Source organism: Lissotriton helveticus, chromosome 2_2, assembly GCF_964261635.1.
Source record: "Lissotriton helveticus chromosome 2_2, aLisHel1.1, whole genome shotgun sequence".
Lineage (NCBI taxonomy): Eukaryota > Metazoa > Chordata > Amphibia > Caudata > Salamandridae > Lissotriton > Lissotriton helveticus.
Window position 1 is genome coordinate 487049733 of NC_136060.1, and position 24829 is coordinate 487074561.

The following is a 24829-nucleotide window of genomic DNA, read 5'->3' on the forward strand; positions in this document are numbered from 1 at the left end:
TCTCGGCTTGGGCTCTGGTCGGGACTCGCCGCGTTCCTCCACCGCCTCGTCTGGACGCTGGACCGCAACCTCCGTCTCCTCCGTGGGCCTGAGGGATACTTGAAGCAGAAATATCTGCACGTGCACGGTATGGTTCTGTCACGGCTGCAGAGGATCAGGGGGCCTGCGTGGCTTCTCCGGCGCGTGGGGAAAGGGCAAATCCCTGTTCGGGCGCCATTATGTGGTAAATAAATAATTAATTACCGGATCTATTTTTCAGAATAATCAATAAACGGGTAGCTCAATAAATAAGAGTCAAGATTCGAGGTAGCTGGAGTTTACAGGCTTTAATCAGGCATAAAGGACAGGAACAGGACAGCCTGCATGGGAATAGGATGGCAGCTGCCGGGGACAGGATCTGGGAGCATAAGGGAATAAGGGATAACTTTTAATAACAGTGCACAATATTTATAGTTAAACAAATACATTACATTCAATACAGTAGGCGTAGCAGTAGGCGTGGTTCGTAGCAGTCGCGAAAGATAAGGGCAAAATGATGTAACAAGAAGGCGTGTACAGGGCGTATACATAGACATGTGATGTAAACGTAACAGAATATGTCATAAACGGGGCGGAAACATGGAGGGGGCTACCTGAGCAGCTGGGACCTCTAACCTAGTGGTGCGCGCAAATGGGCAATGACGTGTTACCAGGGAGAACTGGGGGCTATGACTTCTGCGCTAGAAGAGGAGACTAAAGTCTGGAGTGTCAGAGCGACATGTACCCAAAGCATATCTAGTATCTGGTGTTTATAGTACATGTTGATAGAATCCAAGAGTTATCAGGGCAAAGGCTAACAGACACTAAGACTGGTGCATGCATTATTCTACATGTATTGTGTGGGCGAGGAATATTCTATGAATATTAATGAGACATAAAGGCTAGACCATGACGGAAACTATTGATGCGATTCAGTAGCTTAGGAATGCAGAGAAGGAGGGCTGGGCTGATAACTAGAAACATAACATACTCTTGGCAGACTGGGAGGCAGAGCCAGGCCGGGCCGGGCACTGCGAGGCAAGAAGTAAGTGAAGGGTCAGGGATACAGGTGGGGGCTGTATTGCTCCTCGGAGAGGGTTCAGGAGACAGGAGCTGAATCTGAGTCCGGGCCCTTTTGAGGCCTAGAAACGGGGACAATTCAATGAATTAACGTGCACACTGTAAAATGTGGCAACGTAGGTTTACATAGGCCTAATATTCGTTGCTTTCACGAAGACTGGAAACTGGCATACTAGAGATGGACACAACTGTAATTGCGTCTTTAATTGATCAGAAAGGGAATACATGCATATCGATCATGCACATATAACATAAGATGGGGAACACGTAGGCACATACAACATGGCAAAATTTACTTTTCCACAAATGCGCCACAGCCTCGCGCTGCCGAGCGCGGGGAGAAAGTACAACCGCTAAAGGGAAACCAGTGAATAAAGGTGAGGGTACCTACCTTCGGTAAAGCAACGATGGGTATCGCCAAGGGGAGACGTGCTAAGCGCAGACAAAGTGGGGAAAAAACCGGACCGGTGGTTTTGTGAAATGGGAGCGAGTCGTGAATAAATCCTCAAAGTAAGGACATTCAGGCAAACTGCAAATAGGCGTGCGGGGGGGGGGGGGTTGCAACGAGGGAATTTCCATATATTGGAAATTGGTAGAGAGAGGGTGTGTGGATTATGGGGGAAGGAAACTGTCACACCATAAATACACACTCATACTAAAGTCAAAGAACCCCACAAGGCTATATATTAAACCATTAAAATACTATAAGGAATATACTAAACCATTAAAGGCGAAAAAAACATAGATAATCAGAAGAGTATAAGAGTAGACTTATCTGCTTGGGAGCCGCATTTAAAAGAGGCTGTGTGTTGTTGGCTCATGGCTCTTAGCTGCTGACTGGTCCAATGCATTCTGCTTCCTTGCTGCTTGCCACGTTGTCCGGTCACTTGCCCGTTGGCTAGTGACCCTCTGACGACGTACCACGACGTTTTTCACCGCTGGTCTAGGTCCCCTGGACTGGCCCTTGCTCCTTGTCCAACAAGAAGTGCCCTGGACCCTCCTGGTCCACTCCAGACGCCATCTTGACTCCACCGCGTGGGCTTGCCTTTGCCAAGGTTAGTTGCTCCAATCTTGGATCCCGCATCGCCGACAGCAGACACCCTCGTGGGACAGCTTGCACCTCCAGCCTGGACGCCGACAACGCCTCCTGGCCCGTGTGGTTGCAGAGTCCAGCGTCGCCCACTCACCTGGTCGAGGTGACTTCATCCGGTGCCATCCTGGTGCCCACACAATCACTGGCTAGTGATTAAGAACTGAGTCCCCTCTGCTTTCAGGTCGTCTCCTTCCCTGATCCAGACTTGGATCACACCGAACTTCTTCACTGGTCGCCTGCCAGCAACATCTTCTTTCAGGCTCCATAGACTACAACGAGGATTCCCGACGTCATTTGAACCCTATGCAGCCGCAGCCCCTGGGCTAGGTAACTCGAGCATTTCGGTGCTCCAGCACAGGTTCACTCTCCTAGTGTCCAGATCCTTTTTCGTTTTTAGTCTACCTAGTCGGATTCGTCCGGAAACAGTAACTTTAAGAACTGCTAGCATCCATAGACTTTGTCCCGCATTCCGCGTAAGAGTTCCCACTCTGCACCCGGGTTCCCTAGGCCTCCTGTTCCTAACCTGAGGGTTCAGTAAGGTAGTCCTAGCGGTCCTGAAGCCTTTGGATCGTGTTACTTACCTGCTAGTATTTCACATTCCACTTTTAGAGTATATGGTTTTTCGTGCCCCTTGGGCATCTGTGTAAATTGTGCAACTTGTAGTATTTTCGTAAGAGTTTTGTATTGTGCTTAGCTCCCTGACCCATAAAGAGTTCAGGGTAGACTTGTTATTAATAAATATACTTTATTTTTATAACAACTTGTGTGGTGTCCTTTCACTTGGTGTTCAAGGGGTATATGTGATGGTAAAACAGCTGGCTTAACACGCCCTCTAGAGTTTAGCCTAAAGACTGCTCTTGTCCACGCTACTAGGATAGCTGGTCTAATAAGGTTGACTTACAACCAAACATCAATAAGGGTTGTTTGGAATGATACAGAGTGATCACTAGAATAGTGAACACTACATATCAGGCCAACTTCTCACAACTGGGCTACAAGCTTTTGTGTTATGCAGATTTGAGAGGTCACACCATCACTCAGGAGGGTATCCTGGTGCTTAGCAGGTGTTTGTCTCGCCTAACCTAGGGCCTAGTAGGACTTCTTGAAACGTGAGGTCTTCAGCTTCTTGCTAAATGCAAGAAGTGAGAAGGGGCTTCCTAAGTATAGAGGTAGGCCATTCCATGCTTTAAGAGTGATGTAGGCGAAGGCTCGGCCAACGGATCTGGTTGTCTGTATGCATGGGATGTGTGCAAGTAGATCTCTGGATGAGCGGAGGTGTCTGCAGCTTTGGTGGGTGTTGGTCTAGCTCTGATGGCCACCAGGTGGAGTCCCAAGATGAAGTGCTCACAATTTCCTTGTTGGTGTTCAGCTTTAGGCAGTAGCTCTTCATCCAGTGGGTATATTCACTCATGCAGACATTGAACTTGATCTGCATACTGTCTTGTTCTAGAGAGAGGAATGAGTTGCCTTTCGTCGGCATAGGAGAGGACAACGATGCTGTGAGAGCGGATGTCCTCAGAGCTGCTTCTCTAACCAGATAACCTCTAACAAAGAAATCTTGAGGTCACCCAGCTCATGAGCGAGGGCACATCCTGCACCTCATATTTCATTCATTCAAAGGAACTGACAGTGTCCCATCTTTATTATCAGTCACTTGATGACTTCATGTGTATATCTGGTTTGCTGGTTCTAAAGTCAGCAGTCTTTCAAGAAATAAAATCCACCCAACAGTGAAATGGCCTGAGTTTGATCTCTCTGAATTGCTGCATTTCTTCAGCAGTTTGACAATCCCTTTCTTACCCAAGACAACTGACCTTGATTACAAGTATTTTGGTGACTGTTTTCAGCTTAAACCTAGGCAGTATGGCTTTGGTTACCTATCCCTAGGCCACAAAAAGTAAAGAATTGACAACACTGTCAATGGCATATTCAGGAACATTATACAAACTGCCAAAGCTTGTCACATACATGTATGTATGTTTGTAATAAATTATAAAGAACTGATATAAAAAAATAGTACAGCCACAAAGACAGAACACAACTGAAGATGCTGTTACACCTCCAAACTGAAAGGCTTCAACACATCTTGTGATAATGCATTGAATAAAGCTTTACCAAAGGCTTATACTGATTATACTGAATATGCTTACAACCGGATATTCAAAACGATCTATGTTCTTTCAATGCCACACTTTCGGATTCCCAGATTATCTGCTTCCTGTTTCTATGTAATTCTCTTTTTAGGTTCTTTCATTAAATTGTTTGGAATATAGGGGATCAGATTCAGGCAGGAGGCTTCTGTGCCCCAAGTGTAGAGGACAATATCAAATCATATTTCCCAAATGATCCTTGCCCAGTACATTAGTTAAACACGTCATTACTCTTCGTGAGAATTGAGTCATTCTACATTACTGAAGTTAATTTTTCTGTATAAACGAGGAAAGCAGCGATGACCCCTGCAAGCTCCTATCTCCCCTCCCTCTAAAGAAACCCTCACTTGATTCTGATAATTGAACTCACATTTGCACCAGTTTCTTTAATTATGGTAGCTTCTAAGCTCCCCCCAAATATTAATGCACTTCAATTCTGACTTTCCAAAATGTCAGCCTGGTTGCTTAAGCCCAGCAGCCAGCTCATGCCCCTTCCTCATTGGAGGACGCTCTTAAGATGGGCATTGACTAAGGTGTTGTTGCTGCTGTGGTCCTGCTGGATCATCATCAGCATTTAACATTGTTGATTGTCCCTTTCTCCTGAAGGAAATCGTCATCTGGCATGGATCGCCTCCGATGTAACAAACATGTCTGAAGATGTCTCCCCGCCTCCCTTTACCTCTTTGATGTAGGCGTTAAGCTTATTGCTTCATCATCTCCCCTGCTCTATTTAACGCCTGCTGTTGATCGATCTCATTTAGTTCCATGGCGGGTTCCAGCTGTATGCTGATAGCACCCAGATCCTCAGCTTTAGAGACAGTCTGGGTGCAGAAGCTGTGTGCTCTTGGACATGTATTTTGGTCTTGAGTGACTGCCCCGCTCTGAGATTAAACTCAGACAAAAGAGATTATGCTGGTAGAGTTCTCTGCCCCATTCTGGTTGACGAGTGCAATCTGAGGGGATGTCCTGTATTTGCTAAGTCCTCAGTTTAAAGGCCGATCATCTGACGGGCAGTTTTTAATCTTACAAATCTTGAGAAATAATGTGCCGGCTTCAGCCAGGATACCAGAGCTGTGGCTGTCCTAGCTCTGATCACTTTAAGAAAAGTTTATGACCATTCTCGAATTTGACATGGTGCATATTTTATAATTTTATTTTCAAAGAATCACAAAAATGATTCTAAAGTGATCACTGTCGGGCTTTCATGAGTGAATGGTTTTGATATTTTGCAACAAAAAAAACAGTTCACGTTTTAGGTGCGGGTTGTGGGGTTTATAGGGGTAAAGGGTGGGAACTAATTTATTTTTAATTAATAATTAGTTGTCAAATAATATTAATTGACAATTAAATATGGAAATTGTGTAATTAATTTTAGTTGTGGGGTATTTAGGGATAAAGGGCTTGAAGTAATTTATTTTTAATTAATAAGTAGTTGATCATTATTATTAATGAATTGATAATTAATTAGGGTAATTGCTTAATTATCTTTTATTGTGTGTGGGTTTGGGTTTATAGGGGTAAAGGGTGAGGAGAAAATTAATTTGACTTACTTTATAATTAGTTGTTCAATACTATTAGTCATTTAATTTAATTTATTTTTTAATTATGTAAATACTTTTTTACAGTTTAATTTTAGTTGTGGGGATTATAGGTGTGAGGGTGTAGGTGTAAAGGATGGGAAGTTGATTACATTTTATGTGTTTTAATTTGTTTTTTAATTAATATAATGTTAATTATGCAAATACATTTCTTTTTTTTCTTCGATGTGAGTTGTGTGGTGTTATAGGGTAGGAAGTAAATAGATTACATTTATGTAATGTTTTTGTTAAATAATTTTAAAATACAAATATTTATTTGTTTGAAAAGTATTTATTTTATTTAATATAATATTTGTATGTATTTGTGATATGTATTTAGCATTATAATATGTATTTTTATTTTTTATTTTTAATATATTATATATTTTATTTTATGTTTAACATTTATATATTTTTTATTTACTTTTAAAAAACATATTTATATTTTGTCGTTGATATTTTGTTTGTTTTTAATTTTGAACGGACTGGAGTGAGAATAGTAAAATGTACCCCTCCGCAATCCAACACTTTCCCTATTGATGCACTGACTGGAGTGTGAATAGTAATTATTCCCCCTCCACTATCCAACACTTTCCCTACTGTTGCACTCACTGGAGTTAAAATAGTAATTTTTATCCCTCCGCTATCCAACACTTTTCCTACTGTTACACTTATTGGAGTGGGAATAGTGATGTTTTCCCCTCCGCTATCCAACATTTTCCCTATTGTTGCACTCACTGGAGTGGGAATAGTAATTTTTACCCCTCCGCTATCCAACACTTTCCCTACTGTTGCACTCACTGGAGTGGGGTAATGGGGTAATATTTATTTATTTGTATATGATTAATTAAAATCTTTACAAAAGTATAAAAGTCATATAACAATAAAAAGTAATTTAACTTTTTTTTAAAATGCAACAGTTACTGTGGTCAATTCAAGGTTGTTACTAAGTCCCAATGAGTCTTTCAAGTGTGATTGAGTCTTTCCTTTGTTAGGTCAAAGAACTTCACAACCATGCAGTTCAGTTTGATGTTGCTGGTGGTGAAACACAGTTTAACTGCCTGCCTACATGTCCGAACAGCATGTGATCTAAAAAATGGTATCAGTAGGTTGTGCCTCAGATCCCTTAATCTCGGGCATATACATATCACGTGGACAATGTCCTCCTTGCCCGATTTACACAGGAGACACAAGTCCGAGACATGAGATCTCCCCCATGGAGGCCGGTGCGGTAATATCGGGATAGCCCCAAGGCGCAGTTTTAGAAACTTTTCTTTAACTTTTATTTTCATCCCGATGTTAAGATAGGCTTGTGGCCGTGTTTTACCGTAATCTCCCACCGTTATCCATCTATGCGCTCTGTTGGCTAGATCTTTCTTGTCTTCTATTGTTGAGATTATCCGTGCAGACTTTTTGGCCAATTTTTTGAAGGACTGGAGGTCTATGGCTGTTTCCCAAATGTCAGATAAACCTAGCACTTCAAGAGATCCAAATAAGTAGTCCCTAGGCAATGAAGTGCGGCGTCTGAGTAGCTCTTCCCAGACGCTGGCATTTAGGGAGTCAGAGTCAGAGTCACGGATCTTGCGCCAGATAGCTACATATGCACTCCGTCTTTCTAGTGCTTGTTTGACAAGCCCAAATTCTAAGCGAATTTGGGCCGCAGAAGCATATTTGGGGAGGTTGAAGATGGCCCTGTAAGAGTTGGCTATAACTGTGTCCAACAGTGCGGCGTCCTTCCCATGCAGAGATTCACTCCCATAAGTGAGCGTTGGTTGAAGTTTCGCTCGGAGGATTTCAAGGAAGGGTTTAAGGGTGAGGTCAGGGAGTTTGGGCTTTAGTGATTTTAGTGCAAGGTAGGTCATTGTTGCCTTCCCTCGGATGGACTGGAGCTGAGGCCTAGACGTATTCTTAGAATCCAGCACGACACCAAGGTACTTATATGTGGCTACCCGTTCAAGCTTTTCTCCATTCAGGTACCAACAAGGGATCCTTTTCTTCCTATAGTTCACTGTCATGACCTTGGATTTGTTAAGGTTTATTTGTAGGGCATTCTTTACAGAGAAGGCATGGATACAGTTCAGGAGATGCTGAAAGCCTATTGGCGACGGCTTATCAGCACTAAGTCATCCGCGTATAGCAGACTTGAGAGGGTGGCTTTTCCTAGCTTGGGTGCATGATTGTGGCATTTGTCGAGTTCTCCAGGTAAATCCGAAATAAACAGATTGAATAAGATGGGCGCTAATAAACACCCCTGCTTTAGTCCTTTAGTTGTCCTAATCGGCTTCGAGAGGTGTTGGCCAGTTCCAAGTTTGATTTTAACCCAGGTGTTAGAGTGAAGCAGTATTAGGATATCCAAGAGGTGTTTCGGAATGCCCCAATTAAATAGTTTTTCCCAGAGTTTGTTTCGGTCCACGTGGTCAAAGTCAGCAGTATAATCGATGAATGCGAGCAATAGCGGTAGCTTAGTAGTTTTTACTTCACCCATCAATAGGGACAAGGCCATGATGTTGGTTGTTGTCCCTTGGCCTTTACGGAAACCCGTTTGATTGAGAGGAATAAAGGCTTTTTCGGACGCCCATGCCGATAGTTCCTCCAGGATGAGTCCAGCAAAGTATTTTGCTTCTATGTCAAGCAAAGCAATAAGAAGATAGCTATTCGGATTACTCTTGCTCCCATGTTTATAAATCGGGCTTATAACGGACCCATGCCAGGAGTCCGGGAGGGACAAAGTAAGCCTAGCCTCGTTAAAAACTGGCCCTAGGGATGCACTCCAAAAAGCTACGTCAGATTTATACAACATGGGAGGGATTCCATTCGGCCCCGGAGCTCCATTCGGTCTCCCCTTGGTGATTCGCCGTCCGATGTCTGCTGCGGTAAATCCCGTGAGCACTATCTCCGCGTCCTTTACAGGTCTTCCTTCCCATTTTGGATAGTCAGGTTGCGGTGGGTTGATACCCTCACCTTCCCGCATTTCGCACGCATTTTCCCCCCTATGATTGTTAAAGTTACCATCATGACCAAGCTTTGGAATTTTCATGCAGGGTGACTTTGTTGTCGTGTCTCCTGTATTATTGTCATTATTAAAATGTGACAGTAAGTATTTAGTCCATACTTCCTCTGCTATGTGCGAATTTTGCCCCAGATGGTCGGGGTTCTGTATTCTTTTCACCATATGCCAGAACCTAGAGCTGTTTTTCTGCTTCCCTTCATAGAGAAGTTTCCCCCAAAGATCATCGTTTCTTTGCTTTTGACTTTCCCATTTCAGCCGTTTGAGTTGCTTTTTTGCTTCCCTCAGCACTACTTGCAGGCTAGGGTTTCCCTGGTCCTTTCGCATCCGCCGCAGAGTTTGATTAATCAAACGTTTTTGTATTTTCATATCCAGTCTCATCTGTCTCGTGCTTGAGGTTCCCCTCCCACTGGAGTGGGACTAGTAATTGCTACCCCTCCGCTATCCAACCCTTTCCCTACTGTTGCACTGACTGAAGTGGGAAATTAATTTTTCAAGATTTTTAAATTGTTTAATGTTTTAATTTATAATAGTATGTCATTGTTATATGTGTGTGTGTATATATATATATATATATATATATATGTATATAAATATGTATATAAATATATATATTTATTTGTTAAATTATTATATAATTTAAAATGATAAAATACATTACAATTATTAGTTTAATAATTGTTTTAAAATAAATATATATGTACATTAATTATTATGTGGAAAGAAAGTTTCCCGACTTGCCAGCTCCACTCCAGACAGGGTTGGTGCGAGTTCGGGCGTCGGGACCCGGCCAATAACGAATACCTTTGTTTCACGGACCCTGGTGTGCGAGTGTCTTTCTTTTCTGGTGGTATATCGTGCCTGATGAGATTTAGAGCATTAATTATTATGTGTTTAACTTTTTTAAATAAAGTGTATTTGCAATATTTGTTAAAATGTGTATTAAATCCATTCTATTTTTTAAATTATTTTATTCTTTAATATATTTAATAGTAATTTATTTTATATATACATATAAAAAACAATATTTTGTACAACTACATTCATGACATCAATATTGTTGTTCCCGATATTTTTGTACCGACCATTAAAAATGTAGGATGTCGATATTTTTTTAACATCGATATTTATAACTCGATAGTGTGGTATAGGGATATTTTACTTGTCCATAGTCTATTAGTGAACCCTAAATCACCCTGTAATCCTTGACTCAACCTGATTATGAGTTTGGCGGATGAGAAACTCCGTCACAAACGTGACAGATATCTCACCCGCTGTATTACAAACTCCATAGGGTATAATGAAATTGTAATTTGAGGGACGGGCTATCCATCACGTTTGTGACGGAGTAACCCTGTCCGCCAAACTCTTAATCAGGCTCTTATGCCTAGATGCATCAAGCAGAATTGCATTCGCAAACGGTGCGAATCGCATTTTTCGGCCGTTTGCGAATGCAATTGACTAATTTGGAATGCATCATGCATTTCGCAATTTTAGGAATTGCAACCACGTTGCGATTTCTAAAATTGCGATTGCATTTAAGAAATCGCAATTAGAGATTTCTTAAATGCAATGCATGATTATTTTTAAATTGCGAATTCGCAGTTTGGAAGGGGTAAAATAGCATGAAATTGAACTTCATGCTAATTTACCTAAAACTATCAAATATGCACAAATTGCATTTTTGGAAGTTTAAATGTACACACACACATGTCCTTTGGGCATGTGTGTGTGTAAATTGCATTTAAAGTTACATTTCAGGGGTGCAGGGAGGGGTTCTTTGGACCCCCCCTGCACCCTTGAAATTGCATTCACATTTTATGAATCGCAATTTGAAATTCGCAAAATGTGATTGCCTTCCCATTCATTCCTATGGGCCTTTTGGCCCATAGGAATCAATGGGAAGGTTTTTCCTTAATTGCGATTCGCAAATTGTGAATCGCAATTAAGGAAAAATACCGATTCGCAAAAAAAATGCGAATTGTTCATGCATTGCCGTTTGCGATTTCTAAATTGCGATTCCTTAATTTTCGCAATTTAGGAATCGCAAACGGCAACAATGATGCATCTAGGGGTTAGTCTTTTTGTCTGCCTCCCTTTCACACACTGACACTTTCTCTCTTTCTTTCTATCTCTTTCGGTCCTTTCTCTCCTTCGCAGCCTTTGCCCTTCTCTCTCTCTCACACTCTAGCTTTCTGTAATCCTAGACTCACTATCTTTCTCTTTCACTCTGTCTGCTTTTCTTTCTCTTGCTTACATTTCTCCGTCCTTCACCTTCTCTCTCATTCTCTCTCTTCCTGTCACTCTCTGTCACTGCTCCCTCTGTCTTTTATACTCTGTCCTAATCTATCTTACGGAACCTCTCTTCTCTTTCTCTCTATCTTTGTTCCTTCTTTCTCACCTTTCGCTCAACTCTTATTTTCTCACATTCACTCCCTTTTTCCCTTCCTCTTTCACTCTGCCCCAATCATCCCTCTTTCTTTCGAGATCTACTCATATAATTTGGACTAATGGTGCATTTCCAGGATGGCAGAGGGGTAGACTGTACTTTTTCTCCCTTCACCCAGGATAGACAAGATCCAGACCCGGACCCTTATAGTCAGCGAGGCACAAGATTGACAGCTGACGCTGGGGGGTAGTTGGTTGGCAAAAGGTTGCCCCCAAGCAACCCAGTGCTGTACACCTGTAAACGAAAGTATGTTAATACTGACAGGTTATGTTATGTGTACTTATAAAGCCTGCATCTCAGCCCGGGTATTCTGGTGCTGCAGGGGAGGGGGGGGGGATTCCGCTGCCCTGTCTATGGCCTGTGTGAAGAGCCATGCATTAAACTGTAATATTTTACATACCAGCCTACAGTAACAATTATCTCACAGACACTTGAGATACTCTGTCTTGAGTCTTGGTCTCCCCTTTTCTGGGTGCCCTCTGTTTCTCTTCTAGGGAGGTCCCCCCTTCTGGGTTAGAGATCTTTAGGACACCTATCATGGCTCAGGTGCAGATCACCCCTTTAAGCACCTTTTGTACTCAGTCCCCAGGTCACAGTTTTCACCACAGTGGATTTGTATTCCTCCTCAGCTGGATAAAGTGCATCTATAGCAGACATCTCACTCTCTCCACTTCCAAGAACAGATACCCTGATTGGTGGTTTCGTCATGCTCAGGCCACAGTAGCCAGCAATGGAGGCCACTGCTCATAGTCCTTGCAAGTGTGTGGGCCCTGGCATCAGTATTTAATTGGTGAAATAATGGGTGCTGGTGCCCAAAGCACACCCCTGTTATGGCTTTTTGAATTTCTGACACTGTAATATCTGCCTCCAAGGTCCCACTATCCAGCGGGGAGAGGCACGTTAATTTGATTGTGGCTAGTAACTCTGCCGAAGACGAAGCCTGAGAGGCCTCCGGGAACCTATAAACGGCAAACGTTTTTGCTGTATCCTGCAGATCAGTAAGGAGCACTTTATGGGGGCCAGCTATCGCATGGACCCATCGAGTCGCTTGCTCTTTACGCTCCAACCATGCCAGGAGATTGCCAGTACGCTCGCCCTGTTCATAGATTAGATGTCTGGTAGTCAAGTAATGCATCGTGACCTCCTCTAATAGGAGTTGTCTGCAATCCTGTCGTTTGACATTGAGAGAGTGTTGCGTATCCGGATCAGGGGCTCGCGAGAGGATTGCTTCCTGGGCGAGTTTGTCGAGTAGTTCGACTACCCTTCTGGAGCGCTCGGTTCGATGGCCCACTGTCGAGGATAATGCTCTGCCCATAATCACTGCCCCAAATGCTCCCCAGAGCGTTACTGGCGAGGTCACAAACGCCATGTTCTCTACAAAATAATAATGTGAGGTATTTTGAGCACCCATGGCTGCATCTTAACAGAGCCAGGTCGTCTGGGCTGTGACAGGTCACAAATTGTTAAAAGTGGTGAGTGATCAGATATGCCCCATGCCAAGCAGCTGGCCCCCTTGAAATTGTGCCTGTCGTGCGTGTGGGTGAATAGATAATCAATTCTAGTTCCAGTAACAGTGCACCAACATCCCGTAGTGTTAGTTGATGTAACCCTGGGTGGGCATAAACGGATACTATGTTCAGGGTGCGCCCTTCCCATGTGCCTGTAACTGCTGAAAATCTGCCCAAATTGTTGGTCCATGTGTGGCATGTGATATATGGGCAACCCCTCCGGAGAAGAATCCCCACCCCCCTGGAACCCGATGAGAACCAATAGTTCACTATCATAGTGTAACCTTTCCTATTCAAGGCCATACATGAATTACTGACCAAGTGAGTCTCCTGTAGCATTACCAAATCCAGTTCTTGCCGTTTAACATATCGTAAGACAATGCTCTTTTTGATCTTGTCCCCTAGGCCATTCACGTTCCACGTGGCCACTCTAAGTCCTGTCCCAGTTGCCATCAAGCTTTTGCTGTGAGGAAAGTGTCACTACAGATTGACCCGCCCAGAGAGGACAGTAGAGTACCCCTCGGCAGGCACGGTAAGGGAAAACCAGTTGCTCAGGGCAACGCCCAACATGTCCATAGGCATAGTAAACTGTAGAAAGTGGTATGGTAATAGTGTGCCAAAAATATCAAGAACCAATGCGAAAAACAAAGAAAACCGAAGACACAACCCCCTCCCTCCCTGCATAGCGAGCCTACAACCGCCTGCCAGCCTCCAACTTGCAGAGTGCCGGTCGCCCACCCTCATCAACATCGGGAACCTGAGTAACCCCATTCCCAGAAAAACAGTTTACGAAACACCAGAAATCTGCCACGGCCTCTAGCCCCTTTGGGCCAAACTTATGTAATTAAATCGGTAGAGGGGCACAAATTGCATTGAATAAGATAAAACTATACATTAACCTTATTGTCAAAAGCTCAATATTGTGTGGCATGCAGGGGCTTAAGACAAGCCTCTAATATCTAAGTTAACACCCTCTAAGCCACGGCGGCACTCAGTCAGGCTGGGAGAGCCATCGTGCCATTGATCGGACCACAGTCACAAAACAATATTCATAGTCACCCCACGGGGCCCTGTGAATCTGAATCCGTGTGTGGAGGGGAGCGTCGCTGCTGTCGCCAGGTCTGGATGTAGTAGGTGGAGACTTGAGTTGTTTCTTGCCGACGGTGCGACAGCTCTCGAGCCAGTCCCAGGCGTCCTCCCGTTGCATAAATAACCTCAGTGTGCCCCCAGATTCCACCCGGAGCTTAGCTGGAAACATCATGGCATGTTTGATCTCCTCGTCTCTGAGGGCTCGCTTCACCTCCAAAAAACTAGGCCTTTGTTTCTGGACTCTCAATGTGAAGTCCGGAAAGAATGTGACCCGGCTGTTTTCAATCGTCACAGGGGGGGACGCACCTGGAAGTCTGAAGAATCACATCATGATCGCCGAACTTGAAGATGCGAGCCAGGAGTGGCCGGGTAGGGGATCCCCCAGCTTAGGTCTTCCCCCAGGCACCCGATGTGCCCGCTCGATGGAAAAATATTTTGACAGGCCACGCGGCTGAAGCTGCTTCAAGACGAGTTCCACTACGAAGAGGACCGCAGCCTGCCCCTCCGCCTGCTCCGGTATCCCAATAATGCGTATATTGTTGTGCCTCATCCTACCTTCGTAATCGTCCAGCTGCAGGACCATGGCTTCCTGAGACGTGGGTAGTTCTGAGACCTGCTTTTTTAAGAGGGTAGTGTCAGTCTCTAGTTCAGCCGCCGCAGCCTCCACCTTGCCCACTGGCTTCACCATCTGCCTCATATCTTCCCTGATCAGGGTAACCTCAGTGGCGACCGTGTCAATTCGGGTCTCCATGGAAGAACGCACCCGGTGATTGCTGCAAAGAGGTCTTTATTTGTGGGTTCTGCCTTGTCATTAGGGGCCACGACAGCTTCATGATCATCTCCATGTTGCTTTTACCATGCAAACTTCTCCAGTTTAGTCTGCGTCGTCGATCTTCCACTACAGCCCGTCGCCATGTCGTCTCCTACAGGGGTCAGCAAGGGAGGATCTCGCTGCACCCACTACTCACCGCTGCCTGTGGTGAATCCCTCCACCCGGCCTGCTGGGTTTGTGGGTGCTACCCCGCCTGGGTAACCAGTATCAGTATCCGCATTACCCCATCAGGTGCAATGAGGACACAATGTTCGCAGTTCCAATGTCTGGGGCCAAGGGCCGAATCGTGTAACCAGGATCAGATGTGGCACCTCCCTGCCAGAAGCAACAATAGGTTTAAGTCTTCCCTGGAAGAAAGAAGCAGCTCCCCTGACATGAAGTGCCTGGAAGCCAACCCGCCTGCTGAGCGGTGGAAGGAGCTGGGCGTATCTGCGGTTGACCCCCTCCAAAATCGCTCAAAATCCGCTCGTCGTTAGACTGCCCACTATGGGGTGTTTTCTTCCCTCAGGAGCGATTTTTGGCCAGGGCGGAGGACACTGGCCGGATGGTTGCGGTAGTGGCACAGCGGAGCTCGGCTACCCTTCGGCGGTTAGCCACGCCCCCTCGAGAGGCACACTTCTTTGCTGTAGTGGCACAGTCCGCTGAGGCACACTACTTGATGCTGTTGCTTACTACAACCGATCGTTCGCAGAGACTGTACTCTTTTCAAGACATGCAGATCGCTGTCCTCAGTCTTTCTGTTCCGGCAGACTCAAACACCAAGGCGGTCAGGCTGCAACTGGCTTTCCCTGGTAGGTCACACCTACTGCAGGCTGGGCAGGTCCTTCCATCTCTCAGCAGGCGGGTTGGCTTCTAGGCACTTCATGTCAGGGGAGCTGCTTCTTTCTTCCAGGGAAGACTCCAGGTGATACCGTCTCACCTCCGGGATGCTGGCTGTCAGGCCGAAACAGCTCTGGTTTAGATCAGTCCTCACAGCACTCTCTGGAGCACTGCCTTCCTTGGTCAAAGAGAAGCGGAAACGGGGCGTCCTAGTGGGTCTTTAACTTCCATGTGTATACAGTCCAAGCAGGTGGGGATTTGGATTCTCTGAATGCACTTACACAATTTGGGGTGTTTCTCCCTTCATGTAATTTCCAGGATGTTTTCCACACACCGCATTTGCTTCCAGTGATACTACTCATAGCAGGGTACTCTCCAGCCTGAAGTATCCACAGCAGACGCACAAAGAGGTGCGAGCTTTGTGCATTGGGCTATCGACAACCGCACTAAGTAGTCATCAGAAAGAGACAAAAGGCACCTGACGCACCCCTGTCCCTATGAACAACAGAGAGCGGAGTCTTTAAAATGGCGGCGCTCATGAAAACCAATCAGCAGCTCCTCACATCAAAAGGATCTAATCCTGTGTGTGAAGGAGCCCTGTCTCCTCTTTCCCCACTTTTACGTCTCCCCCCTCCAGCTTCAGGAATGACAGCAACGAACTTCCACTGTCTGTAAAAAAGCTCCTGCTCATCTTGTGCACAGGACCAGGCTACAGATTTCTAAATAGAACCTGTAGACCTCCCTGTGCCTCACGTGCACACACAATGCATGTGCCACATAGTCCACATTCATGCTCATGCATAGCATACCATCGGAATGTTAGCACTAGGATCTGGGCTAGAGAATAGAAACAGCGATTTACACAAGTGTGCAGTAGTCAGAACTAGGAATTCACAAATCGTGGTGCGTCGCCACCACTGCTGTACATGCTAAACCCACGACAGGGGCAGGAGTTCACTTCTGTGACAGTATTTACTGACTGTAGGTTAATGTGTCTGTATGGTGTCCTCTCCTCTTGCGTGCTGAGTGAATGTAGGCTGAAGGGGTGGGGTCAGGGAGCTGTGCTCCTTGTCATCAGCTCTCCCATCTCTCTGCATTGGTAGGCGAGCCTTGGGGTTAGGTGTACCTTGCTGCATTTCATCACACTCTTCCTTCTCCCTTTGGTCTCTTTCACTCAGCAACAGGCGTCCTAAGCTCCTTATTTTATTTCAGTTTTTATTTAATGCTGATAATCAGCATCTGTTAAAGCGAAGAAACGTTCTATTCTATGATATGTTTACCTCTTCTGCATAGGTTTTGCTGTTTCACTTTATTGTATATCAGAGACATGCATGATACAAATGTAATACACAGGGATAACACATTTTTATTGCACTTTTTTCATTTCCATGCCACATGTATGCAAGTATAATAGACTTTTCTGAGTACATATGTGCATGTATAATGGATGCATAGGTTCAATTGAAGGTCCAGCTTCAGACCTTGCTGCATGCACCAGTGAGTGCCTTGAACTGATGCTGGTCTGGTCTCTCTCTCTTGCAGGACTTCAGAAGCACCTTGAGCAGGTAAGCGGTTTATAGTTTCACCTTTTCAGTTACTGACAATTGAACGGGTCAGGATTCTGTGGGATGGTGGGGGTGAGGGCGGGGGAGAATTTCATCTTCCTGGTCAGTAATGCCTACGTCTGATTCCATCTGCGGAGACCTAAGTTGCTGCCTCAGTACTCTTGTGAACATGAGGACAATGTAGCTCATCAGCACCGCATAGACGTCCATTAATTTGAGATCTGCCATGGAGACAGGGACACCTTTAGTTGTCTTGTCAGCCTCCTGTGATAAAACATATCAACAAAAAATGCATTCTTATATCTGCATATATTGAGGAGCTTTGGGGTAAGACCTTTTCATCCATTGGTCCATTCAACTGCCCTACACATTATGCTTCTACGCACCACAGCGTAAAGTTGGCGCAAAGTGTCCGCCCACATCTGCCATTGCTCTCTTGCATTATGAGTGACATTGCAGATGTACGCATTACATGAAAAAGAAGTGAATTTCAGAGCTAGGGCTGGAGGACAAATGTAATTTTTTTTGTGTTTCTAAATATTTTAGTTGTCCTGGTACGTTTCATCAAAGTCTTCTTATTACAGTAATTCAAATCCAATAGTACATGTTCTTTACAACAATAAGAATATATTTTTCTGTGTTGTGAATTAAACCCAAAAATGATTTGTACATGTTTGCTAACAAATCCTTATTTCTGGAAGCACCCTTACTGTACTAATATGGTTTGATAAATTAGGTTTGAATAGTGGCTGGGATGATCCCGAGTTTCTTTCACGGCTATCAAAATCAGTACTAATAAGCATTGCGATGCATTAGGTCTCGCATTGCAGAAAGTTTGAGCTATTGGTGTTGCATTATTATTTGAAACGCCAATCGCTCATACTTTCACTTTCAGTAATGCACGACCTATTGCATTGCAAATGCTTGTTATAAACTACCAATATGTGTAAAGTCCGAGGGGAGCCTAAATGAAGTATGCATATTTGCAGGCCTGTCAATAGTTTTCGAGGAGCAAGGGTAAAAAAAATGAATGCAGGCTCTGCATAATTATTCTTCTGTTCATTCCAGGTGCCCTGAGCACTTGCTTCGAAGTTTAAAAAAATGTATCATCCAGTAAACAGAGCACCTCCAGCAACTGGTGCTTCAACTGGTATGCACATGTGTAGCTGCCTTCTGCAGTATTAGGGTGTCTTTCATAGATCCACATGCTTGAATATTCTCCGTCGTCGAAGTGGAAGCCCCACGGTAAATAAAATAGCAATAAAATCCCAATAAAATATGTGTAGAACAACATATCACACAAGTTTCTAAAAAACCTTTATAACATATCCATGCGATTATGTTAGTCCAAACTACAGCCAATCAGGCGCAAACACCCCTCTAGAACCTTCTCCTCAGAGGCTCAGGCCCTCAGATTTTCTACCGCACGTCGTGTGGAATGGAATGGAAAGACAACTTATAAAGCGCGGTAGTTACCCTGAGGCGTCCTAGCGCTAAATAGACATAGTGAGCGAAGGGAGTGGGCTGGAGGACTAATCAGGTTGTGAGAAGAGAAAGGTCTTTAGGTGTTTATGGAAGGCCAGCAGGTTAGGTTCTGCGCGCAGATGCTGGGGAAGGGAATTCCATAGCCGAGATGCATTGTACGAAAGGAGTCTCCCTGAGCTCTGCTCAGTTTTCAACTTCTTTCGGGATTTCTTCAGTTTTTCTGAGATGTCTTCAAGTAAGAAGTCTTTGTTTCGTCCATGTTCTTCTTGTGGGAAGTTGCGACTCTACTCAGAGGACCTTCACAAGAAGTGTATTTACTGCCTCTATCCAGAGCATGAGGTAGGAAAATTTAGAATCGGCAGGACATTTTCAACCAAAACCCTTAAGGACAGGGAGGGACGTCTTCTCCTGTGGTTGCAGAGGTTGAAGGATAAGGATTCACCTCTATCTGATGCAGAAAGCCTTGCGTCGGGTGTGTCCAGAGCTGCTTCAAAGCGTAGCAGTGTTCAGGAGTTGCCATCTCCTTTTCTGAAGAAGAAAAAGCTTCCTCTCGTGAAGGTCCCTGTTGTGTCTCCACCTCCTCCTGCTACTCCTGCGCCCTCGAGATCTGACGCTCCGGCGCCCTCAGCTCCTTCTGCGCATGTTTCCTCTACAAAACATGCTAAATCGTCGACGGTCGTTCCGTTGACGAAATCTGCCGTCTCCAGTACACTGACGACGACGGTGACGAAGACTTGTGCCAGCGGATCGTCGACGGCGGCTGCGTCGACGTCTTCTTCATCGATGATGGTCTGTGTCAGTTTTAAGTCAGTCTCGTCGACGATTCCCATCTCATCGTCGACATCAAAAAAGAAGGTCTCGTCGATGTTAAAATCCTCGTCGACGCTTGCTATAAAAAAAAAGACCCTCCTCGTCGGCGAGTGCTCCGTCGACGACGGCTCCATCGGCGTTGATCCCGCCGACAATCGTCTCGCCGACGGCTGCTCCATCGACGACTGCTCCATCGACGACAGCTCTGTCGACGGCGGCCTCATCGGCGGCTGTGGTCTTGTCGCTAACAGCTCCATTGACGGTGAATGTCCCGTCGACGTTCTCATCGTTGTCGACATCTACCTTTGCATCTTTGCCTTTGGTGCCACTTTCTTCATCCGCTTCTGGGCCTCCAATGGTTGACACACTCTACCAGCGACGACAAGTGCCTCTAGAACAACTCTCACTTCCGAGTCACCCTCAGCCTCCATCACCTCTTTTTGCCACCTGTTCGGAACATGATTCAAGTTCCGATGACGAGGAAGATGACAGATTCCGTCAAGCTCGAAGTCCTTTGGAGCTAGTCATTAAATGTCAAGATTACGAGGATGGACAGGATCATTCTTATTTCCAAGAAGGGGAACCTTCTGTTCAGGTTCCTACAGCACAAATACCACTTTCCCTCATTTCAAATCTCCAGTATATGCTGGCGGATTACAGTAGACGTTTTCCACCGTCTCATTACGGGTCTCCTCAACCTACAGTGCCTGTAACTTCAGTGGCTCCTCCTGCTCCTTCCCTGCTGGAGCCTGCAGTATCATCCGCCCCATCAACCTCCATTCAAGTCCATGCTACTGTTTATGAGGATGATGACGTTCACAATGACAAAGAGGACGGCGAGATTGCTGATGATGATGGGGACATGGCGGATTGGGACGACTATCAGGTCCAGACACCGTCTCCGCCTCCTTCAAGTGCCAGGCGATTTCCCTCCTGTGGACATAGCTAGTTTTCACCAGCTTATGGAGCGGGTGGCGCAGCGCTTTAAGCTTCCTATGGTCACGAAGGGCGAGGACTGTTTCCTTTACGACTTCAAGAGTCAGCCCTTCAAACAGGTTCGGGCTGTGCCCATTATTGACTTTATTTGGAATGAGGGTGTCAAATTGATGCAAACGCCCAATACGATTCCGGCTCTTCTTCCTCGTTTGGAAAAGAAATATAGAGCGCCCCAGGGGTCACCTGCTTGCTTGATATCGCAGTCTAAGCCTGATTCCGTAATCACCCAGGCCGCGCAGCGGCGATACAGGAATCCGTCTTCCCCTATCACCGCTCCTCCAGACCGTGAAGGACGTCGGCTTGATGCCATTGGCCGTAAGTTCTCCACCATGGCTTCTACCACCGGGAGGGCTGCAAATTCTTTGGCCATTCTGGGGCGCTACGACCGCAAGATGTGGTATGATATGTCTTCTTTCATCGACCTCATTCCTGAGCTCTCTAGAGCTGAGGCCCTAAAAATTCTTCAGAAGGGAGAGAGGGCATCCTCAGAAATTATCGATTGCTCGGTCGACATTGCCTGTACTGGTTTTCGCCAGCTTGCGGGAGCAGCCGTATTACAGCCCCAGGGCTTGCTTCGTTCCATCTCCTTCCGCCAGGAAGTTCAGTCGAAAATCCTCGACATGCCCTATGAGGGCGAATCGCATTTTAGCCAGCATGTGGACGATGCACTGCAAACTATAAAGAAGGACACCGAGACGGCTCGTTCACTAGGCACGCTACAATTCCGCAAGCCGCCTTTTCGTGGTGCGCGCGGACGCAGCACCTCCTCTTCTTTCTTTCGGGGCGGATCCACCCAGTACCGATCCTACGGCCAAGGAAATCAACGATACTCCTCCCAGTCCCAGCAGTCCTATCGGCAGCAGTCTTTAAAATCTTACCAAGGAAAATCCTCTTACAGGGGTTCCGCTTCTAAGAAGCAATGACTTGCCTTCCCCGCTCAAGGTTGGAGGTCGAATCTCCCTTTTCTACTCCAAATGGTCTTCAATCACCTCGGACCGTTGGGTGCTGGACATTGTATCAAATGGCCATGCCCTGGAGTTTGTCAAGTTCCCTCCCTCCAAACACTCCTCCGACTGGTCCTCCCCCGGCTCACCTCAAAGAGATCTTTCAGCAGATTCGGCTCATAATTCAGAAGGGTGCCATTGAAGTGGTTCCCAAGTCTCAGAAAGGGATGGGATTTTATTCCAGATTCTTCCTCGTCCTCAAAAAGTCCGGCGACTGGGGTCCACTCCTCAATCTGCGAGCCCTGACCAAGTATCTGAAGTGTCAATCCTTCCGCATGCTCACGCTCACGGAAGTTCTCCTCTTTCTCCTGAAAGAACACTTCATGACCACCATCGATCTTCAGGACGCGTATTTCCATGTGCCAATACTTCCAAGACACCGGAAGTATTTGCGCTTTCAAGTAGGGCACAGAGGCTTTCAGTTTAAGGTCCTGCCTTTCAGCCTTAGCTCTTCCCCTCGCGGCTCCGGTGATGACGTACCTACGTTTGAAGGGAGTTCAAATCGTTCCCTACCTGGACAACTGTCTCATCAAGTCGCACTCCCGCCATCAGGCGTCCTTGGACACTCGATTCTCTCAGGATCTATTCCACTCCCTGGGTCTCTCCATGAGCACCATGGGCGCCACACTGAATACTTCACTGGCAAAAGCATTTGTGTCTTACGAGCGTCAGCTACAGATACTGCGCATAGTGGCTCTCCTCCGCTCAAAAGGGTCAGCTTCAGTTCATGTATTGAAGTCCTTTCTTGGGATGGCGTCCTCCTGCATCTCCCTGATCCCAAATTGCAGACTCAAGAGTCATCCCATTCAGGAAGAATTGGACAAGCAGTGGCGTCAGGTCACCGGCTCTTTCAACGATTGGGTTCGAGTGACCAGTTGGATGCGGTCCTCTCTTCAATGGTGGGCTCGGCCATCAAACATCACTGCCGGTACTTCCTTCCTCACCATCCCTCCGGAACTCATCCTTACCACGGATGCCTCCCTGGAATGCTTGGGCACACATCTTCAGGGACTATCCATAAAGGGCAAGTGAACCCATCTCAACGTTCCTGGCACATCAACAGGCTGGAGCTAATGGCCATCTTCCTGGCGTTCAAATCCTTCCATCTTCTACTCCAGGGAGAAGCAATGCTCATTCAGACCGACAACACCACCAGTATGCACTATGTCAACAAGCAGGGCAGCACCAAGTCACCACTCTACTCTCAACTGGCACAGAGTATCTGGGAATGGGCACTTCGTCACCAGATCACCCTGACAGCGGTTCACCTACCAGGCATCTCCAACAGCCTGGCGGATTCCCTCAGCAGGTCCGCGTCCTCGACCCACGAGTGGGAGTTACATCAGCCGACTCTGGATTTCATCTTTCGGCTGTGGAGTCGCCCGACCACGGATCTCTTTGCAAGCCCTGTGAACCGGAAATGCCCGTCCTATGCAAGCTGGCTTCCCCATCACGGGTCGTCTGGGAATGCCCTTTTGATGGACTGGTGCAATCTACGCTTTTCCGCCGATTCCGCTGGTTCCTCGACTGTTGTGGAAAATGCGGAGACAGCCGTGCCACATTCTCCTGATCGCTCCCAGATGGCCTCAAAAAGCATGGTTCTCGGAACTGCTGCTTCTCTCACAGTGCGAACCCATCCTCGAGCGCATCTTCTCACGATGGACGAGGGTCAGATCTGTCATCTGGACCCCTTATCAGCCTGGAACCTGAGCACCTTGAATTTGCTCATTTGAATATTTTGCCAGTGTGTAGGTACGTTCTCGCCAATCCGAGGGCTCCATCTACGATAAAGACCTTCAAGCTAAAGTGGAAAAGGTTCTGTCACTGGTGTGCAGCTGCCAATATCCATCCCGTCCATTCCACTCCTGCACAGCTTCTGCCGTTCTTTCTACAGCTGGCTCAATCAGGACTTTCCCACTCCACTTTGAAAGTTCTCCTGGCGGCAATATCTCGTTTTCTGCAGGATGGGACTACCTCTCTCTGCTCTTCCAGAGTCATTCGACAATTTTTCAAAGGACTGTTCAGGAAGTTGCCGCCCATTCGGCGTCCTCCTCCTTCCTGGCATCTCAATGTCGTTTTGGCACAATTGATGAAGGAGCCCTTTGAGCCTATCCACAAAACGGATTTAAAAATTTTAACTTGGAAGGTGGCTCTTCTAATTGCTTTGACCTCATCACGTCTATGAGTAATAATCACACCCTCACCATTAAACCTCCTTTCCTTCAATTCAAATCGGACTGTATTCTGCTTCGCACCAATCCGGTTTTCATGCCTAAGGTGCCAACTGATTTTCACTTAAACAAATCAGTGTTCTTAAAAACTTTCTTCTCAAATCCACAAACTCCAGCGGAGCAACGTTTACATTCACTGGACGTTAGAAGATGCCTTAAATTTTATATCAACAGGACGGCGCCCTTCCGTAGATCTGATCAACTGTTCGTTGCTTACGGACGCATGCACAAAGGGCGTTCTGTTACCAAGCCAACTATTGCACGTTAGATTTCTTCAGCAATTTCCTTATGCCATCAGAAAGCTGGAAAGCCTCTCCAATTTTCAGTGAGAGCTCACTCCACCCGAGCGATGTCATCATCTGCTGCCCTGTTTGCTGGGGTGCCGATTCACCAAATATGTCGAGCAGCTACTTGGTCCAGCAGGCACACTTTCCCAAAGCACTACTCCCTTGAGACGATCAACGAGGCTGATACGGCAGGGGGCCAAGCGGTGCTTCGCAATCTTTTAAAATAAGGTGAGCCTCTGTTCTTCCCTCCGCCTCTTGGTTTTATATGATTTGTTATTACCTGCCTGGCTACATTATGTCATTGCGTGTTTCTTCATGCCACTGCACTACTGTTTTGGTCCTGCGGCCAGCTATTACTGCTTACTATTCTATTCGAGCATGTGAATCTATGAAAGACACCCTAATCCTGGAGAAGAACAATTGTTAATTACCTGTAAACTGGTGGTTCTCCAGTATTTGTGTCTTTCATAGATTCACATGCGACCCACCCACCTCCCCTTAGATGCTCACTTCTCCTCCTAGACTCTTTTGTCACTTTGGTGCTACAAAAATCTGAGAGCCTCTGAGGAGAAGGTTCTAGAGGGGTGCTTGCGCCTGATTGGCTGTAGTTTGGACTAACATAACGACATGGATATGTTATGTTTCTCTCTTTTCTCCTATGTATTCCTATGTGTTAATGGTACTTATAAGTATTTCTGGTTTTAGAAACGTGTGTGATATATTGTTCTACACATATTTTATTGGGATTTTATTGCTATTTTATTTACCGCGGGGCTCCCACTTCGACGACGGGGAATATTCAAGCATGTGAATCTATGAAAGACACCAA

The 24829-nt window shown here is 45.9% G+C and overlaps 1 protein-coding gene across 4 annotated transcripts in view; it reads left to right on the top strand.

The window, feature by feature from the left end:
* LOC144821906 (uncharacterized) overlaps positions 1 to 24829 on the top strand; it is a 545035-nt gene that overhangs the window by 258236 nt on the left and 261970 nt on the right. For all 4 annotated transcript variants that reach the window (XM_078679053.1, XM_078679054.1, XM_078679055.1 and 1 more), the window contains one exon: positions 17165 to 17187. In XM_078679053.1, coding sequence (XP_078535179.1) covers positions 17165 to 17187 — 23 coding nt within the window. The remainder of the gene's footprint in view (positions 1 to 17164; positions 17188 to 24829) is intronic.